We start from the raw sequence: 19,449 nt of genomic DNA, 5'->3' as shown, positions 1-19,449 counted from the left end.
TGATCTACTTGTATTTTAAGTTTCTGATCATTCAGCAAGTGAATTTTTTGACCACTTATTTCTTGTGATATAAATATGTTTTTATTCAAATATCAAGCTTTAGTACTTGAAATATGTGAACTGTTTTGCCTTTCTTTAAGCCTCAGTTGAAAAGTTTGTTGTTTGCATTTATTGACGACAGTGAATATACTACAGAGCTTTTTATCTTGAAAAACATAGGCATTTAGCACAAAACATACTTTTAAGTTTTTTCAGACTGCATTAACTCCCTGAGGTTCTCTTCTCTCCTTGTTTTCAGGGTGCTGGTTGCACAGCCCTGGTGGTAGCTGTGGTGGCAAGGAAGCTAGAACTTACCAAAGCAGAAAAACATGTGCACAATTTCATGATGGATACTCAGCTGACTAAAAGAGTAAGTTACCACCCATCTATCTTCAAAAGCTTTCTTTCAAAAATGCCGGACAATACAGTTTGTATTTTGACATCTGAAATGGAAAGGACATGGTTGAAAATTGAAGCATTCTTAGAAATTATTCTACTTTTCACATTTTGGAATAGACTATTCCTAACTTTAGGTCAGGAAATAACTGGACAACTGTGGCATTTGCTCAAGGGTAAAAATAAGGCACATATAAATGAATAGGCTACTTGACATTTCAATTTGCCATAATCAAGAAGAGGCTAATATTGGATTAAGTTAGAAGGAACACATTGTCAGTCTAATATAGGAATGTTATATGAAGGTGATGCAGTAAAGACTGGGGTTTACAAGAAAAACAAACCAGTAACTTGTGTTCACTTTGACAGTACAAATTTGTGAAGCATTCTGTGTATAAATTGTTGACTGGAACACATATTTCTCAGTCAACTTTGGTACACATATTTCTCAGTAAACTATGATAAAATGTCCAAAATAAAACCAACAGCATCCACTACATCCTTTTAGGAGCTAGCAGTAGCAATAGAGAAATACTCTGCCCATAATTCAAAGGCCATCAGAGAGATATCAGATATATAGCATCTGAATGAGATAAATATTTTCTCAGGAATAAAATATTAGGCAGTAAAATACCATGAATCCCCTGTATTTGCATATAAATCTTCTCTACCGTAAAAAATTATAATAAAGCCAAAAATAAGGAAGTCAGGTTAACATGCCTGAACTCTTTTAAGTTTTATTCTACAACTGAGCAGACAGTCTCATCTTTCCTTCTTAGAGCGGCTGGTGGGTTTAAACTGTGGACCTTCTGGTTAGCGGTCCAGTGCTTATTGTACAGCACTACCAGAGTTCCTTTTAGTTTTGAACCGCTGACCTTAAGGTTCGCAGCCCGATTTGTAACCACTACGCTACCAGAGCTCCTTTATACTATACAAGGGGGCTTCAAAATGTTTGAGGAGAAAAAACAGAATGAAAAGATAATATCATATTTCTATTCACGTTTTGAAGTCCTCTATTATGTATGTGTTATATACATATTGATTCTGTGTTATTGCCTGAGTATAAAGAGCTAAAATAGAATATTCTAGGTATAAGAAGATTTTGTTTTTCTAAGTACTGACTCCTGTTCTTTTCTGCTTGGGCAAAAAATACACTTGTGTTCTTGCTCACTGGATCATGTTGTTGTGGTGAAGTGCCATAGAGTCAGTCCCAACTTATAGTGACCCTGTATACAGTTTCCCAGGAGCAGCTGGTGAGTTTGAATCACCAACCTTGCAGTTCAAATCTGTCTTGAGGTCGAGTGCTTATCCTATGGCACCACACCAGGACTCTCATCTGGCTCATGAACCCCCTAAGGTCCAGCCAGACCTGCCTGCATAGGGCTCTGTGGATCCAGGGGATCCAGGACAAGATAACCTTCATTTGGTTTTTATGAATGGACTTCTGCCTCCAAACTGACAAAATTTTATTTGCTTTGAACTTTTCTGTTGTAAAGTCTTGTATAATTTAGATAATATCCTATAGCTAATAAGGGGCTCTGGTAGCTTAATGGTACAAGCTGGGATGCTAAACTCAAGGCCAGCAGTGCAAAACCCAGCTGTTCCTTTGGAGAAAGATGAGGCTTTCTGTTTTCCCCAAAAGATTTACAGCCTCAGAAACCCTATATGGGGTCGTTATGAATCAGAACGGACTCCACAGTACCTACCACCACCACCTATAGATAATACTTGGTGATGAGTCAAATTGCTTATAGCACACATTTTTAGTAAACAGTACCGGTCTAGTATCAAAACTCACATTCTCAGTGATGTTTATGATGCTTTATGAACTCTACCTTACTAATGTGTCTTCAAAGTTGAGCTGTTCTGACTTGTTTCTTGGGATCAAAATCATTTTAGCATCTGAGAAAAATACTCCAGCAGGCTTATGCACAGACCAAATTTTATAAGCAAAATGTCACCAGTAATGGTAGAGATGATAAGATGGCATTAGAATAGAAAATAAATTTCTGGTTTCTAATGCCTATTCCTAAAGGAGTCCTGGTGTGGCACTGTAGGATAAGCACTGAACCACAAGGTCGGTGATTCAAATTATCAGCTGCTCCTCAGAAACCCTATATGGGTTCACCATTAGTCAGAACAAACTCGAATGTCTATTTCATTATTATAGTCAATACTATATATATAAACTATTTTATATTAAGCCATTGATTTAATGACTTTTGTTTTGCTTAATGACATTTCATTTGGCTATTAATCAACTTTCTAAATGGACCTACTTATCATTTTAACATTTTTAGTAAGAATTTTAAAATATTGATCATCCATGAATGATTTCTGGGGAATAAACAAACAATGGCCTAGAAGTTAGGTTATTAAATTACTAAAATGAAAGATTGCAAAAAAGAAAAAAATGTTCAGAATGTGGGGCTTGATGGCAGATGGGTTACAGGTATAGTGAAGTTTGCCATCAGCAAAACCACAGAATACCAGGTGAAGCGGGTTCAGGGCAGAGCTCCAAAACTCTGAACAACATAGGTAGGGATATTTAAAATGTTTTCAGGCTTATAGCTAGTGGAACATGTTGTGGAAGTAAGAAATCATGTGCTTTTGCATCTACCGGGCTGAGTAGCCCAGAGCTGACAACTTGGGCAAGACCAAGGTGGGGAGGGGACCCATCATGGTTTAATGCTGTGAGAACCTCAGAGCAAAGGTTGACAACACACTTTGTTGGTTTTGCTTTGTTCTGATTTTTTTTTTATTTTAATCTGTTCATTGTCCTCGCACTGTTTGTGCACCTCCATTATAGTGACTAGAGGAGGTGCCTGACTGAGTGGACACTCCCTACCCCTACCACTGATGGGTTCTTCTGCCATGCATGCACACAAATACTCTCAGTATTTAAAGCTATAGGCAGCCCAAGAGCCAGCCCTGAACTATTTTTTAATAGGGAAAAGACCAGGAGAGGGAAAGAGAATTTAAACACAAAACAGGCTGAAAATTAACCTGAGGTACAACATAACAACCAACAGTGGCATCTTGAAATTTATCAGGTGGCCTTGAAGGCAAGAAGCCGAAAGAGGGCATTAAAATTCTACTCACATTAAGCTACAGATTTTTCTTCTTCTTCTTCTTCTCTCCCTCCTCTCCCTTTTCTGTGATTATAGACTACAGTATCCAATCTCGTTTTTGTTGTTTTGGAGGTATTTTTTTTGTTTTGTTTTCACTGTTGCTATTTTATCATCCCCCATTTTACCTTTGGGGGACTCTTTCTCTTCCTATATTACCCAAGAAGAGACAGCAATTTCTTCCATATAGTCAAGCTACAATCACACTCTATAAAACACAAAAATCCAGGCATGAACCAATACCAACTGCCATACACCAGGGAGTCAGACAACACCTGTGAAAGTTACTCTGAGTTAAGCAATAAGAAGAGTGAAAAGGGAAGCCCACATCCTGATCACCTCTACCTGGAGGCAATCAGAAAGCATAAAAAACAAAACAAAACACACAATTAAATATTAAGGCCACAGATAAACACTAAACATGTCCAAGAATCAAAAGCAGATGACCATACCAGCACATGTCCAGAATAAGATAAAGTGTCTGAGACAAATGACCTACAGGTAGACCTGGACTCCATTCTGGAAGGAGGGCAGGCCTTGGAAATGCCTCAGAAGGAATTCAGAAAAATGTTTCAAAACACTTTGCAACAGAGTTGAGAAAAATAAGTAAGAAGTCAGGAAAGTGCTACAGGAACAATCAAATAAGATAGACACAGCATTGGAAACAATTATAAAACTACAGAAAGAGTTCCAAATGATCAAAAATAGAATATCAGAAATAGACAATACACTGAAAGGGCAAAGGAGTTGTTGTTGTTGTTGTTAAGTGCCATCGAGTCGGGTCCGACCCATGGCGACCCTGTACAGGGTTTCCGAGGGTGTAAATCTTTACGGGAGTAGAAAGCCTCATCTTTCTCCCGCGGAGTGGCTGGTAGTTTCAAACCGCTGACCTTAAGGTTCGCAGCCCGATTCGTAACCACTATGCTACCAGGGCAAAGGAGTAGAACAGAAGAAATTGAAGGCAGAACTAGTGAGCTGGAAGACAAATCTCTCAATACCACTAAGATAGAAGAGCAAGCAGAAAAAAGGCTAAAAATATATGAAGAAAGCCTAAGATTAACAGCATGAAGAGGAATAACTTAAGAATTATTGGCATTCCAGAACAGAAAGAATCACATAAGTCCACAGAGGAAATGGTTGAAGAACTGCTGTAAGAAAATTTCTCTAACATCCTGAAAAGTGAAAAGATAAACATTCAAGAAGTGCAGTAAACCCCAGGAAGGTAGACCCCAAAAGAAAATCACCGAGAGCTATCATAATCAAGTTCTCCAAAATCAAAGATAAGGAGACAATCCTGAAAGCAGCTAGGGAAAAGAGGAGTGTTACATACAAAGACAAGCAAGTCAGATTAGGCTCAGATCTGTCAGCAGAAACCATGCAAGCAAGAAGGCAATGGGGAGACATATAAAAAAAAACCTGAAAGAAAAACACTGTGAACCAAGAATCCTTTATCCAGCAAAGCTGTCAATCAAATAGGATGGTATAATCAAAACATTCCAGGATAAACAGAAGCCAAGGGATTTTCCCAAAACTAACCCTGCGCTATAAAATGTCCTAAAGAGAGTTCTGTGGACTAAGAACAGACAGCAGCCAGAGATTGACATACATGGCAGCAACTCCCAGAACTAAATTGACAGAAGGAAGAGTCGAGAACAGAACAAAACTATAAGAACAAACTCAGAGAATCTGGGAGGTCAGTCTATGATCAAAACAATTACAATGTAAAAGAAGGTAAACATGTAGGAACAGAGATCCAGATGGTAAGAAGGTCAAGTAGATTACAGGATAAAATAGAGTTCACTAAATGGAGGGGAAAGTTAATAGAATATAAGGTAATCTCAAAGAAAATTAACACTTCACAACATACCAAGAAAATAAAAATCCAAGAAGAACATGGAAACATTAAAACTATGAGGAAAATAACAAGAAAGAACACAAAAACCTTGAACTCAGCACAGGAAGACATGCTGAACAAAAGACAGGAGCAACACCACACACAGAAAAAAAACCTAATGACAGCAATTAATCCATACCTATCAATAATTACACTGAATGTAAATGGATTAAATGTACCAGCTAAGAGATGGAGGGTTGCAGAATAGATAAGAAAATAAGATCCTTCGCTGTCCTGCAAAAGACACATCTTACACAAAAAGACAAAAACAGATTAAAAGTCAAAGGATGGAAAAAATACACCAAGCTAATTGCAATAAAAAATGAACAGAAGTGGCAGTACTAATCTCTGATAAAATAAACTTTAAAAGGTAAAATCCAGCATAATAGAGATAAAGATGGACATTATCTCATGATTAAAGGGACAGTTGAACAAGATGACATAACCATAATAAATATTTATGCTTCCAATGAAAGATCTCCAAAAATTATAAAGCAAACTCTAATAGATTTGAAGAAAGAAATAAATGAATCTACAATAATCATGGGCAATTTTAATAGACCACTTTCAAAAATGTGTAGAACAACCAGAAAGGAACTTGACAAAGACATAGAAGAACTAAACAACACAATCAGTCAACTGGACCTCATGTGTACAGAAACGCATTCAACCCAACGACAGCACAATACACATTTTTTTTCCAGTGCACATGGAACATTCTCCTGAATAGACCATATATACAAAACCAGCAACCTACATTACTCTCAATGGAGAGAAACTGAAACTCCTCCCTCTGTGAACAGGAACCAGACAAGGATGCCCTTTGTCACCACTCCTATTCAATATTGTGCTGGGTCTTACCAAGAGCTGTACGACAAGACAGGAAAATTAAAGGCATCCAATTTGACAAAGAGGAAGTTAAAATCCCTCTATTTGCAGACGATATGATCCCATACATAGAAAACCCCAAAGACTCATTTAAAAAGCTACTAGACCTCACCGGAAGAATCAGCAAAGTAGCAGGATATAAGATCAACATACAAAATCAGTTGGATTCCTCTATACCAAAAACAACACTGCTGAAAAAGACATTAGGAAAGCAGTACATTTACAATAGCTGCCCAAAGGATGAAATATCTAGAATAAATGTAACCAGAGAAACAAAGGACCTATACTAAGAAAACTACAAAAACAGCACTACAACAAAAAGAGACCAACAAAAATGTAAGAATGTACTATGCTTCTGGATAGGAAGAGTTAACATTGTGAAAATGTCAATACTGCCCAAAGCAATTTACACATTTAATGCAATCCCAATCCAGATTCCAACGACATTCTTCGAAGAGATGGAAAAAAACAATTACAAACTTTATATGGAAAGGAAAGAGACCCAGGATAAGCAAATCACTGCTTAAGAAGAAGAATAAAGTTGGAAACCTCTCAAAATTTATTACACAGTTATAGTGGTCATAACAGCTTGGTACTGGTACAATGAAAGATATATTGATCAATGGAACAGAATTGAAGATCCAGAAATTAACCCATCCACATACAGCCAACTGATTTTTGACAAAGTACCTAAATATGTTGTATGGGGAGGAGATAGTCTCTTCAACAGATGGTGCCAGCAGAACTGGAAAGCGATATGCAAAAGATTGAAAGAAGACCTTTACCGCATGCCTTATACAAAAACCACCTCAGCATGGATTAAAGACCTAAATGTGAATCCCAAAATTATGACGGCCATCAAAGAAAAAATAGGGACAAATGTGAGGGCTCTAATTCAGGGAATACACAGTCTACCAAGCGTTTTGAAAACTACACAAACAAAAGTAGACAAAATAGATGATTGGGACATACTGAAAATTAAACTTATGTTCATCAAAAGACTTCACCAGAAAAGGGGACCCACAGAATGGGAAAAAATATTTTGCAATGACACATCAGACAAAGCACATTTCTAAAATATATAGGAAACTACAACACTGCTACAAGAAAAAGACAAATAACCCAATTAAAAAATGGGCACAGGACGTGAACAGACACTTCACCAAGGAAGCCAACAAACATATGAAGAAATGTTCACAATCACTAGCGATTGTTTTTGTTAAGTACCGTAGAGTCGGTTCTGACTCATAGTAACCCTGCACAAGGTTTCCAAGACTATAAATCTTTATGGGAGCAGAAAGCCTCATCTTTCTTCCGTGGAACCACTGGTAGTTTTTTGAACTGCTGACCTTGAGGTTGGCAGCCTGACTCGTAAGCACTACACTATCACTAGCCATTAGAGAAATACAAATCAAAACAACAATGAAATATCATCTCACACCAGCAATAACAGCAAACATCAAAAAAGTAGAGGACAGTCAATGCTGGTGAGGATGTGGAGAGACTGGGATGCTCCTGCATTGCAAAATGGTCCAACCTCTCTTGCAAACAATATGGTGCTTCCTCAGAAGGTTGGAAATAGAAGTACCTTATGATCCAGGAATTCCTCTACTTGGTATTTACCCACAAGAAATATAAGCCGTAACACGAATAGATATATGCACACCAATGTTCACAGCAACACTATTTACAAGAGCATTAAGACGGAGACAGCCAAAGTGCCCATCAATGGAAGACTGGATAAACAAACTGTGATACATGCACACAGTGGACTATTATGTTACCTTGAAGAACAACAAGGAAGCTGTAAGCTATCACATAACATGGATGAAACTTGAGGACATAATGATGAGTGAAATGGTCACAAAAGGAGAAATACTGCATAGGACAATTACTATAAAAGAGTAAGAAATAGATCCTATACTAAAATGGGAGGGGATTCTTTGCTGGTTACCGGGATGTGGGGGTGGGGTGAGTGGTAGGAGGGGAAGGTGGAGCACAGGTAAGGAATAGACACAGGATAGTTTGGGTGCTAAGGAGGGGGCCAATACATAAGAAGGGGGAGTGGAATGGAAGAATAATTCTGATGGGAAAACAAATAGGCAGGTTTGCATGGGCTAAGTGGGACAGAGGTAAATAATGATGCATGCACAATCTTGGAAAACAGGACTCTGGGATACAGGGATTGAAATGTATTTGGAATGGGCTAAAGGGGGGAAATAATGTTAAGATGCTTGGATGTTCTTTTTAATTTTGTTTTCCTTGGTATACCATTATAAAATAGACATTTGAGGGGGAGAGAAATGAATAGCCAGAAGTATCACTATAGAAAGCTTGTAAGTCCATCTTTTGCCTATAACTGATTGGGATACCTAAAATGGGACTACAACATGCCCAGTGAAGGAGGCTTGCTGCAGAGCCTCTGCATTACATAAGACCATACGTGGAATCTTCTGAGGTGGGAAATTTCTATTGAAAGGACACACAGCCCAGAGAGGTTAGAAGAACAGAAGATACTTCTTGAAAGAAAGACTGACAGGAAAAATACAAAACAATAACAGCAGTCTGACTGACTACCAGAGCAATAAGAACAAGCAAGTTGCTTGCCCAGGTGACATCAAGGCATGTGGTCAGGTCCACTCAGGGCAACCCCCCTTCCAAGACTGAACTCAGTGGAACTACATGAGCAGACATATGTGCTGACTGGTGACCACATTGGTCACCGATAAGAGGAAGCGAGGGCAAAAACAGCAATAAAGCTGAGAGCTAAGCCCTACGACAATCAATAGACTCTTCTGAACCCAGGTGGAGACCTTGTTGGGCAGCAGTTTGGCAAGACCTGGGGACTCCTGGGCCCAGAGTCATTGACATAGCCACAGAGGACTAGAGTGGAGAATGGAGCATCCAGCTGATAAGAAGAGAAGGCATATGCACAAGAATATCCACACTTACAGATAATACCCACTTGACATGGCTTCAGTGGTTGAATGATCAGAGTTCAGCTAGAAGAAGAAAACAAAAGTAATCTGATACAATTTGATGAACTTGACCTACCCCTATGAATGCAGTAGCTCAAAAGAGGGAACAAATCTTTACAGCAAGGATCATTCCCAACCCCTCCATACAAAGGGTAGACAGGGATGGGCAACTTGGACATTGGCTACCCAAAATGGGGGGAGCCACAAAGGTAAGAAGTGACTGGCTTACAAGCTTTCAAGAGGGAGCCTAGATTCAGAGGGTATGGAGGAAGGTAGACTCTCCACTGAGTAGTATCCAATCTGTCTGGGCAGGACTGATGAAAGGAGATGTGGATAGAACTCATGTGGTACAATAGTGAATAATTTCTATCAGGACTGATTGTGAGGGTTGGAAATGTAAAGGTAGACATTTTGTAGCAAAAGGAGGGGAGTGGTTGACTTTACAGTCCAGGAGCGGAGGGCCCTGTGACCATCAAGGGAGAAGAGCGGAGTGCAGGACCCTACCCAGTTGCAGAGACAATGAAGTGGAGAGATGAAGCGTCTGGGAACTCTAGACCCAGAGAGGGAGAGGGGCTGTGTGCTGCGACCAGGGTGCAGGCTTGCAGGGTGTACCATTTGGTTGGTTGATGATGCATGGAGGGGATTGTAACCAAGGCAATGTTAACGATATACGATAGGATGAATGTAAAGCTAATGTTATATCATGTAAACTATCACATAATTCACAATAAAACATTTTTTAAAAATGTTCAGAGCACCAACTTCATAAAGAAATCATTTTTCTGTATATCTGAAAATAGAATACATTATTCATGTGACCCTAGCATTAAAGAAGGTTGTTCTTTGTAATTCTGGAAATTTACATGACAATCTGCAATTCAAAAATGGACAACAGTTGTATGTACTTAGAAAAATCTTAAAATTTCAAAATGAAAGCATAAAACCAGTAACTTGTCATCTTGCTTAGTAAGATAAGACCAGCTATTTCATAAACTTGTAGATTATCCCCTTATAGAGGTAATGTCTTTGTCATGCTAAATATTGTGGAAGTATATTAGAATTACTTTTCATTCATGTCTGATCCAGGAGGAAGTCTCAGAGTTTGGCCATCAGAATATTCTCATTTGGGAAAGAAACATGAAAATTAGCAATTCTGAGAAACCAGACATAATTTTTAAAGTAACTAGATGTACCCTTAAGAATAATTATACATATTAATGTCCACTGTGGGTGTTTCCAATGCTGTTAAGAATTCTCAATCAGATCCATAATAAGAACATTAGTGCAGTTACATAATTGTGTTCCCTGCTTTTATCTTAACAAGTGAACAGAAATTTTAGGGGACTTATTCTGTGAAGCTTCTCCCTGGGCTATACTGCCCAGTCGGTTAAAACACAACATGAAGAGACCAGTAGGCATTGTTTGTTCCACTGTGCCAGCATTTGTGCACAGGCTTACCAGCAGTGTCTGTGTACCGATACTAAGACATCATAGAGCTTTTGTGGCAAGATTTTACCTTAGTTATGGCACTAGAGGCAAGATATTATCCCGGCTATTTAGTCAGAGATTATGTTCTTTCTCCTTGATTTTGGAAGAATGGAAGTATTACACTTAACAATCCCTGAAGGAAGAGGCAGTAAGAAGAAAACAAAGAAATATAAGTTGAAAAATAAATCAAATTGAAGTACAAATGCTCTAATTAGCTAATATTATACAAGTTTGAACATAGCAAATGTTAGTTTAAAGGCTAGTTTTAATAGCTGTTGGTAAATGCAATTCAGTTGGTTCTAACTCATAGAGATACTGTATGGTGTTTCCAAGGAGCACTGGTAGGTTTGAACCAGTAACCTTGCAGTTAGCAGTCCAGTGCCAATAGCTATAGTGGTTTATAAAGGAGTATTTATATTTAATATGTTTTGCCATACTTCCAGAAGTCCTGGTGTGGTGCTGTAGGATAAGCAAAGGACCGAAAGGTCGGTTTGGACTGTAAGGTAGGCAGTTCAACCTCAACATCCATTCATTGGAAATCCTATCCAGGGTTACTCTCAGTGAGGAACTAAAGAAAGTTGTTGTTAGGTGCCATAGAGTTGGTACCAACTCAGAGCAACCCTTTGCACAACAGAATGAAACACTGCCTGGTCCTGCAATGCCCTAACTGTTGTGTTTGAGTCCATTATTATGGCCACTGTGTCAGTCTATCTTGTTGGGGGTCTTCCATGTTTTTCTTGACCCTGTACTTTACCAAGCATGATGTTCTTCTCCAAGGACAGGTCCCTCCTAACAATGACCAAAGACCGTGAGACAAAGCTTCATCATCATTGCTTCTAAGGAGCCATTTTCTGGCTGTACTTCTTCCAAGGCAGATTTGTTTTTCTTCTGGTAGTCCTTGCTACTTTCAATATTCTTCGCCAACACTATGATTAAATACATTAATTTTTTTCCAGTTTTCCTTATTCATAGTCCAACTTTCACATGCATATGAGGTCATTAAAAATAACCATGATTTGGGTTGGGTGCACATTATTGGTGTTGTTAGGTGCCATCAAGTCAGACCTGACTCAGACTCAGAGCAATCTTGTGCACAAGAGAACCTGCACCAACCTGACTGTTGTTGTTACACTTGAACCCACTTCTGCTGCCACTGTAAAAATCCATCTGGTTGGGGGTCTTCCTCTTTTTCAATGGCTCTCCACTTTAGCCAGCATGATGTCTTTCTCCAGGGACTGGACCTTCCAGATAATATGTCTGAAGTCACAAAGTCTTGCCATCCTCACTTCTAAGGAGCATTCTGACTACTTCTTTCAACATGAATTTGCTTGTTCTTCTAGTAGTCAATGGTACTTTTAATATTCTTCTCCAACACCATAATACAAATTCATCAATTCTTCTACAGTCTTCTTTATTCACTCTCCAACTTTCACATGCATATGAAGCTATTGAAAATACCATGGCTTTGGTCAAATGCATTTTAGTCCTCAGACTAACCTCTTTGCTCTTGAATGCTTTAAATAAAGAGGGCTTGTGCAACAGATTTGCCTAATGCATGGTATCATTTGATTACTTGACTGCTGTTTCCTTGCATGATGATAGTGGATTCAAACAATATGAAGTCTTTGGCAACTTCAATCTTTTCTCTATTAACTGTTTCAATGGTGAGAATTTAGGGGCAACCCATGCTGAAGGCTATGATCTCTGATCTTCATCAGTAAGTATTTTAAATCCACTTAGCTATCAGTAAGCAAGGTTAATGAGCCTTCTTCCAATCCTATGCATGTTCAAATAATCCAGCTTCTCGGATAATTTGCTCAGCATACATGCTGAATAAATATGGTGAGAGAATAAAACCCTGATACACACATTTCCTGATTTTAAATCATTCAGTTTCCCCTTGTTCTGTTTGAATGACTGTCTTTTAGTCTATGTACAGGTTCCTCGAGGTTCAAGCTGGATTTAGAAGATGCCGTGGAATGAGAGATATCATTGCTGATGTCTGATGGATCTTGGCTGAAAGCACAGAATATCAGAAAGATGTTTACCTATGCTTTATTGACTATGCAAAGGCTTTCGATTGTGTGGATCATGACAAGCTGTGGACAACATTGAGAAGTATGATATTCCTGAACACTTAATTGTACTTTTGAGGAATCTGTACCTGGACCAAGAAGCAGTTGTTCGAACAGAGCATGAGAACACTGAGTGTTTTAAAATTGGGAAAGGTGTGTGGCAAGGTTGTATTCTTTCACCATGCTTATTCAACCTGTATGCTGAGCAAATAATACGAGAAGCTGGGTTCTTTAAAGAAAAACGTGGCATCAGGATTGGAGGAAGACTCATTAACAACCTGCGATATGCAGATGATACAACCTTGTTGCTGAAAGTGGAGAGGACTTGAAACATTTACTGATGAAGATCAAAGAGCACAGCCTTAGTTATGGATTGCATCTCAATGTCAGGAAAACAAAATCCCTCACCACTGGACCAATAAACAACATTCTTATCAATAGAGAGAAGACTGAAGTTGTCAAGGACTTCATTCTTCTTGCATCAACTATCAACACTCATGGAAGCAGCAGTCAAGAGATCAGATGATGTATTGCATTGGGCAAATCTGCTGCACAGGAATTTTTAAATGTTGAAGAGTAGAGATGTCAGCTTGAGGACTAAGGTGCGCCTGACCCAAGCCATGATATTTTCAATACTCTCATATGGATGCAAAAGCTGGACAGTGAATAAGGAAGATCATAGAAGAATTGATGCCTTTGAGTTGTGGTGTTGGAGGAGAATACTGAAAGTGCCATGGACTTCCAAAAGAACCAATAGATCTGTTTTGGAAGAAGTGCAGCCAGAGTGCTCCTTGGAGGCCAGGATGGCTAAACTTCATCTCTCATACTTTGGACATATTGTCAGGAGGGAACAGTCGCTGGAGAGGGATGTCATGCTGGGTAAGATGGAGGGTCAGAGAAAAAGAGGAAGACCCCCAACAAGATGGATCTGTCAGGTGGCATCATTGATGGCGCCAAGGTGTGGCAGCGGTAGTGAGGTTGACCCAGGATCGGACATTGTTTCGTTCTGCTGTGCATGGGGTTGCTATGAGTCAGTTCCAACTCGATGGCACATGACAACAACAACAGTTTCCTCATGAGCACAATTAAGTGTTCCAGAATATTCATTCTCCACAATGTTGTTCATAGCTTGTCAGGATCTACACAGTTGAAAGCCTTTGCATAGTTTGGCCTTCTCTGCTTACAGCCAAGATTCATCTGACATTAACAATGAAATCCCTCGTTCCGTGGCCTCATCTAAATTTATCTTGAACCTCTGGAAGTTCCCTATTCAATATACTGTCAATATACTGTCACAGCTGTTTTTTAACTATCTTTTGCAAAATTTGACTTGCAGGTGATATTAATGATATTGTCAGATGATTTCCACATTCCGTTTGACTCTTCCAATAGATTGATCAGGTAGCTGCCTTCCAAACTTCCTGGTATAAATGATTGAGTTCCTCCAGTGTACATCAGCTTGTTGAAAGATTTCAAGTTTTATTTTACTAATTCAAGGAGCTTCATTCTTGGCCAATGCCTTCAGTTCACCTTAGACTTCTTTCTTCCATACCACTTGCTCTTAATCATATGCTATCTCTTGAATTGAACATTGTCCATTTCTTTTTGGTACAGTGACTCTGTATATTCCTTTTGTTTCCATGGTGTTGTTAGTGTTATGGAGTCAGTTCTGACTCCTGTAAGGATTCTGAAGATCATCTGGTAAGTTTGAACTGCCAGACTTGGTGTTAGAAAACTCCCTTGTAGGCCTATACATTTTTTAAGAAGGTGTTTCCATCTGTTTACCCCATATCTAAAGAATTCTTCCTGCTTCAATTTACACTGTGTCGAACCGGCAGTTTTGGCATACTCTATGGACTCAAATCATTTTCCTTTTTAATGTTGTATTGGGAACATAAAGAAGTATGTAGCGTGAGTGGGGTACGGTTTCTCAGTGAAAGTCTCACACGATAACTCTTGCTATAATTGAAAGATGAGGAGGTACTTTGTCATTATGGAAAATAATTCCTCAGCATAACTTTCTTGGCATCTTTCTTATTAATGCAATTTTCATAAAACCTCTTCATAATAAGCCTCTGTAATCGTGCTATGTCCTTTGAGAAAATCACTTAAGATTGTCCCTTGGGGTCCCAAAACATAATCAGTAAAACCTCTGAACTGATTTTTCTACCTTGAATTTAACCAGCCCAGCAGAGCCCCCAAAACAAAGGTTGTTGTTAAGTGCTGTCAGGTTGGTTCTGACCCATAATGACCCTTTATAGAGTTTCTGAGGATGACTGGTGAGGTTGAACCACTAACCATATGGTTCAAACCAACCTTGCAGTCCAGCGCATTAACGCACAGTGTCACCTGTACAGAACAGAGACAGGGAACCTTTTTTTCTGCCAAAATTTATAACTTCACTCATGGGAAATAAAAAGTTATCAATTTAAAAGCTAGCCTGCTATCGACACCAGAGATGGAGGCAGAGATGAGGACATGGAGAGAGGGAGCAGCTGAGGACCCTAAACTCATGAAAAGAGAGGGACTGAGTGCTAGCAACCAGGAGGCAGGCTTACAGAATGTGCCCTTTGGTTGTTTAAATTATTATATATTCCTGAGTGTTTTTGTGTAATAATTTTAAAAAATTAGCTTGCTATATTTTGTCAAATATTACTTCACTTATCAATGATGTGAAGGCTTGGAATCCTGGTGTGGCACTGTGGACCACATGGTTGGTTTGAACTGCAAGGTTGGTGGTTCAAGTTTACCAACTATTCCTCAAAAATGCTGTGAGTCAGAATTGACTTAGGGGCCCTTAACAACAACAAAGTGATGGCTGGGACTCCTGGGGTAGTGCTATAGGATCAGCACTCAACTGCGAACCACAGGTTGACAGTTTAAACTCACCAGTTGTGCCTCGGAGTCTCTATGAGTCGGAACCTACTAGATGACACTTAACAACAACCGTGTGATGTCAAACTGTGGTTTCCTTGGCAGGGCCAGATCACATGATTTCATGTATCTTATACATGTACCACTCTTGCCCTAGAAAGTCAATGTTTTGAATGGACTTTTCTTTTGAAGGCACTGCTGTGGGGAAAAGCACTGAACCATAAGGTCAGCAGTTCAAACTCACCAGCTGCTCCTTGAAAACCCTGTACAGGGTGACTGTGAGTCAGAACCCACTCAGCGGCACTTAACACACACACACACACACACACACGGAAACTAAGTGTAGTTTCCTAAGACAAAGAATACTTCTTCTCTTCAGAGAGAACTTCTCTGAAAGGATTCACAGATAGGAAGACATGTTTAAACATATTTTATTTGGAATAGACCCAGTCAAGTATAAACTGGACTCCTAGTAGCAACACTTTTTGATTAACCTTTAACCATCACTCTTAAGCTTAAATGGAGTAAATTCTTAGAATAAACGGTGTGAGCCCATGCCAAATCTCTGGAGCCATCACACCTGTAGTGCAAATAAGGAAGAGGAAAAAGTGTGTCCTTATACGGACTTGTATCTGCTCTCAGAATATTTGAAGACTTTAATCAAGAAAGATCACTAATCAAGAACTCTTGCCTCCCATCAGTTGGAATTGGCTTTGACAGTTTTACTATAATTCTTGCATCCTTTACATTTGCCCCATCTATTTGAATTGGAGTATATTTAAATTTCCAACAGAATTCTTTTTATTAAATTAATTAAAAATATGTTAAACAAGCATACAGATTATTAACTTATTCTGAGTATCTATAGGCAGTGGACCTACTCATATATTTAGCAATGAAACCTTGTGCTTCCTCTAGTGCACAGACAGAAATAGAAAGCTTGCAAGGGACAAGATTAATCTCATTTTGCTGGCATGTTGCTTTTCTCCAGGGAAATGTGGAAAAACAGCAATACCAGGTGGAAAAATCAGCACCCCTTGATTAAAAACAAAAAAGTAGCTGAATATAGTGAAGGTTCTTGATGAACTATGGTAGAAATTAGCACAGACACATATCAGTATCTCCAAAATATTTCTATTGAAATGCTGCCCCAAGGAAAGAAACAAGCACTTCTAAAAAGATATACATTCAAGAAAATGTTTTTTGTTTTGTTTTGTTTTTTTTTTTTGAGTAATAGTTACTAACAAAGGAGCTAAACTTCACCATGATCATTGGAATGAAGATTCTGGCTCATAGCAAAGTTATAGAGAATTCCACTGTGGAATGTATAAACTGTTTTGTTTGTTTGTTTTCTTTACAGGTGAAAAACGCAGCTGCCAATGTACTCAGGGAAACATGGCTTATTTACAAAAATACAAAACTAGTAAAAAAGATAGATCATGCAAAAGTAAGAAAACATCAGCGGAAATTCTTGCAAGCTATTCATCAGTAAGTACCATATCCATTTCCATCCTGCCTTTGTATCCCTGGCTTTTGATTCTTGTGATTGATTGTTATTCTTGTATGAGGGAGGAGAGAAGAAAGCCCTCTCATGTCTGCTTCCAGAAGACATTATTTTGCAATTTAATTTCATAAATGAAATCTTGAGAAAAACTGTCAGTCCCTTGAATGATTAAAAATCACTTATTATTGTTAGGATCCTCCTTTAATATTTTAATTAAAATGTCTTCTCAATCTCTGTCTTTAGAATGAATTATTTCAGTTGCTGTTGTATTTCTTCATTAAACTTATTTATCCATATAGTTTGCCCTACAATGTTCAGCTTGTGTCTATTGCAAAATCATGACTGAAAAGTTAACATTACATGATTTATTTGGATTTTTGCCATATTGCTAGACATTTTATATAAAGATGGTGTGCATAATTGATTTGTCTGAAATTAGGTTTTAATCAGGATTTTAAAGAATGTTTATATGTTATGTGCTGAGTTACAGTTACAATAGACCTTGCATTATCCCATTATTATTCTGACTTAGCCATGCCTTCATTATTCAATGTGTTAAAGTTCTGCTATCCATTTAAAGGTTACCATACTATATAAAGAGCTCTGGTAGTGTAGTGGTTATGAATCGGGCTGCTAACCTCAATCAAGGTCCACAGTTTGAAATTACCAGTGGTTCTGCGGGAGAAAGATGAGGCAGTCTGCTCCCATAAAGATTTACAACCTCGGAAACCCTTTGTAGGGTCACTATGAGTGGGGACTGACTCCATGGTACTTTGGGAGTCCTGGTGTGGCGCTGTGGGTTAATGCGCCAGATTGCAAAGTCGTTTGAACTGCAAGGCCGGCAGAAACCTACTCCACGGCTCAAAACCACCAGGAGGACTATGGAGTGCTGGTGTGGCACTGCAGGATAATGCGCTGGACCACAAGATCAGTTTGAACTTCATGGTGGGCAGTTCAAACCCACCAGCTGTTCCTCAGAAACCCTATACAGGGGTTGCTAAGAGTCCGAACCGACTCAAAGGCATTTCACAATTACCAGGTCTATAATGGTAATAATGGAGCCTTGGGTTAATAGTAGCTTCCTTTGATAGATGACAAGATGTATCGTCTCAAATCTGAACTAGCACAGATAGGAAAGCACTGAATCTGGATTTTTTTTTCTCATATTTAGCTAATCCATGTATATAGCACAGGTATACTTTATTTTATTGTGTTTCATTTATGCCCTAACATAATTTTTTACAAATTTAAGGTTTGTGGCAACCCTGCATTGAACTAGTCTATTGGCACCATTTTCCCACCACCATATGCTCAACTTCAGATTTCTATGTTACACTTTGGTAATTCTCACAATTGTTAAAACATTTTCGTAATGCTTCTGCACCCTTAATAATAGTGTAGTGTAAACAAACATAACTTTACACATGCAGTGGGAAAACAAAAATTATGTGCAACTCACTTTATTATGATATTTGCTTTATTGTGGTGGTCTGGGACAAAACCAACAATATATCAGAGGTATACCTTTATAGTACCTAACATCTTAGGGAAATCAGTAAACATTCATCTTCTATCCTTTCACCTGTCCATCCAACTGCATCACTGGAAATGTGTAATATGCCTGTAATTGTGGGTATATGCATATTTCTAAGACAATTGCTACCTTCTGTCATGAAAAATCAATGAGATTTAGCATAGAAGGAGCCCGTGGCACATATGGTAGAGTAGCTGGCCCTCACTGCTTCTCCCTCATATTCTTGTTTTTGCTGCCAGTAGCACGCTTTCCTAAGAAGATAACATCATTTCCCTTTAACTCAATTATGTGATGTGGGTTAATACATAACTTTCCCTTTGATCTAATCTAAGGAAAAGACAGGCCTAGAAATTTACAATTAAAACAAAAGGTTCACAGAAAGCTTGATTTCTGTAGTTCACAGCAATCTCTGCAATGACGTATTATACCACATATTACCACCAAGCCACCACTCGTCTGTCAGTTTGTCGTACTGGGGTGGCTTGTGAGTTGTTATGATTCTGAAAGCTACGCCACCGGTATTTTAAATAACCAGCAGGGTCACCCATGGTGGACAGTTTTCAGATGAGCTTCCAGACAAATGCAGACTATGAAGAAACAGTGATAACTATTTCCGAATCTTTAGTCACTGAAAACATTATGAATAGCAGC

The 19,449-nt window shown here is 38.7% G+C and overlaps 1 protein-coding gene across 2 annotated transcripts in view; it reads left to right on the top strand.

Annotated features, from left to right (window-relative positions):
- Positions 1–19,449, top strand: part of LOC102819797 (small conductance calcium-activated potassium channel protein 2-like) — a 259,987-nt gene that overhangs the window by 228,154 nt on the left and 12,384 nt on the right. For both annotated transcript variants that reach the window (XM_006870537.1, XM_006870538.1), the window contains 2 exons: positions 299–409; positions 17,121–17,248. In XM_006870537.1, coding sequence (XP_006870599.1) covers positions 299–409; positions 17,121–17,248 — 239 coding nt within the window. The remainder of the gene's footprint in view (positions 1–298; positions 410–17,120; positions 17,249–19,449) is intronic.

This window comes from Chrysochloris asiatica, unplaced genomic scaffold (assembly GCF_000296735.1).
Source record: "Chrysochloris asiatica unplaced genomic scaffold, ChrAsi1.0 scaffold00143, whole genome shotgun sequence".
Lineage (NCBI taxonomy): Eukaryota > Metazoa > Chordata > Mammalia > Afrosoricida > Chrysochloridae > Chrysochloris > Chrysochloris asiatica.
The sequence above is the reverse complement of the archived record's forward strand: the minus strand, read 5'-3'. Positions and strand labels throughout refer to the sequence as shown.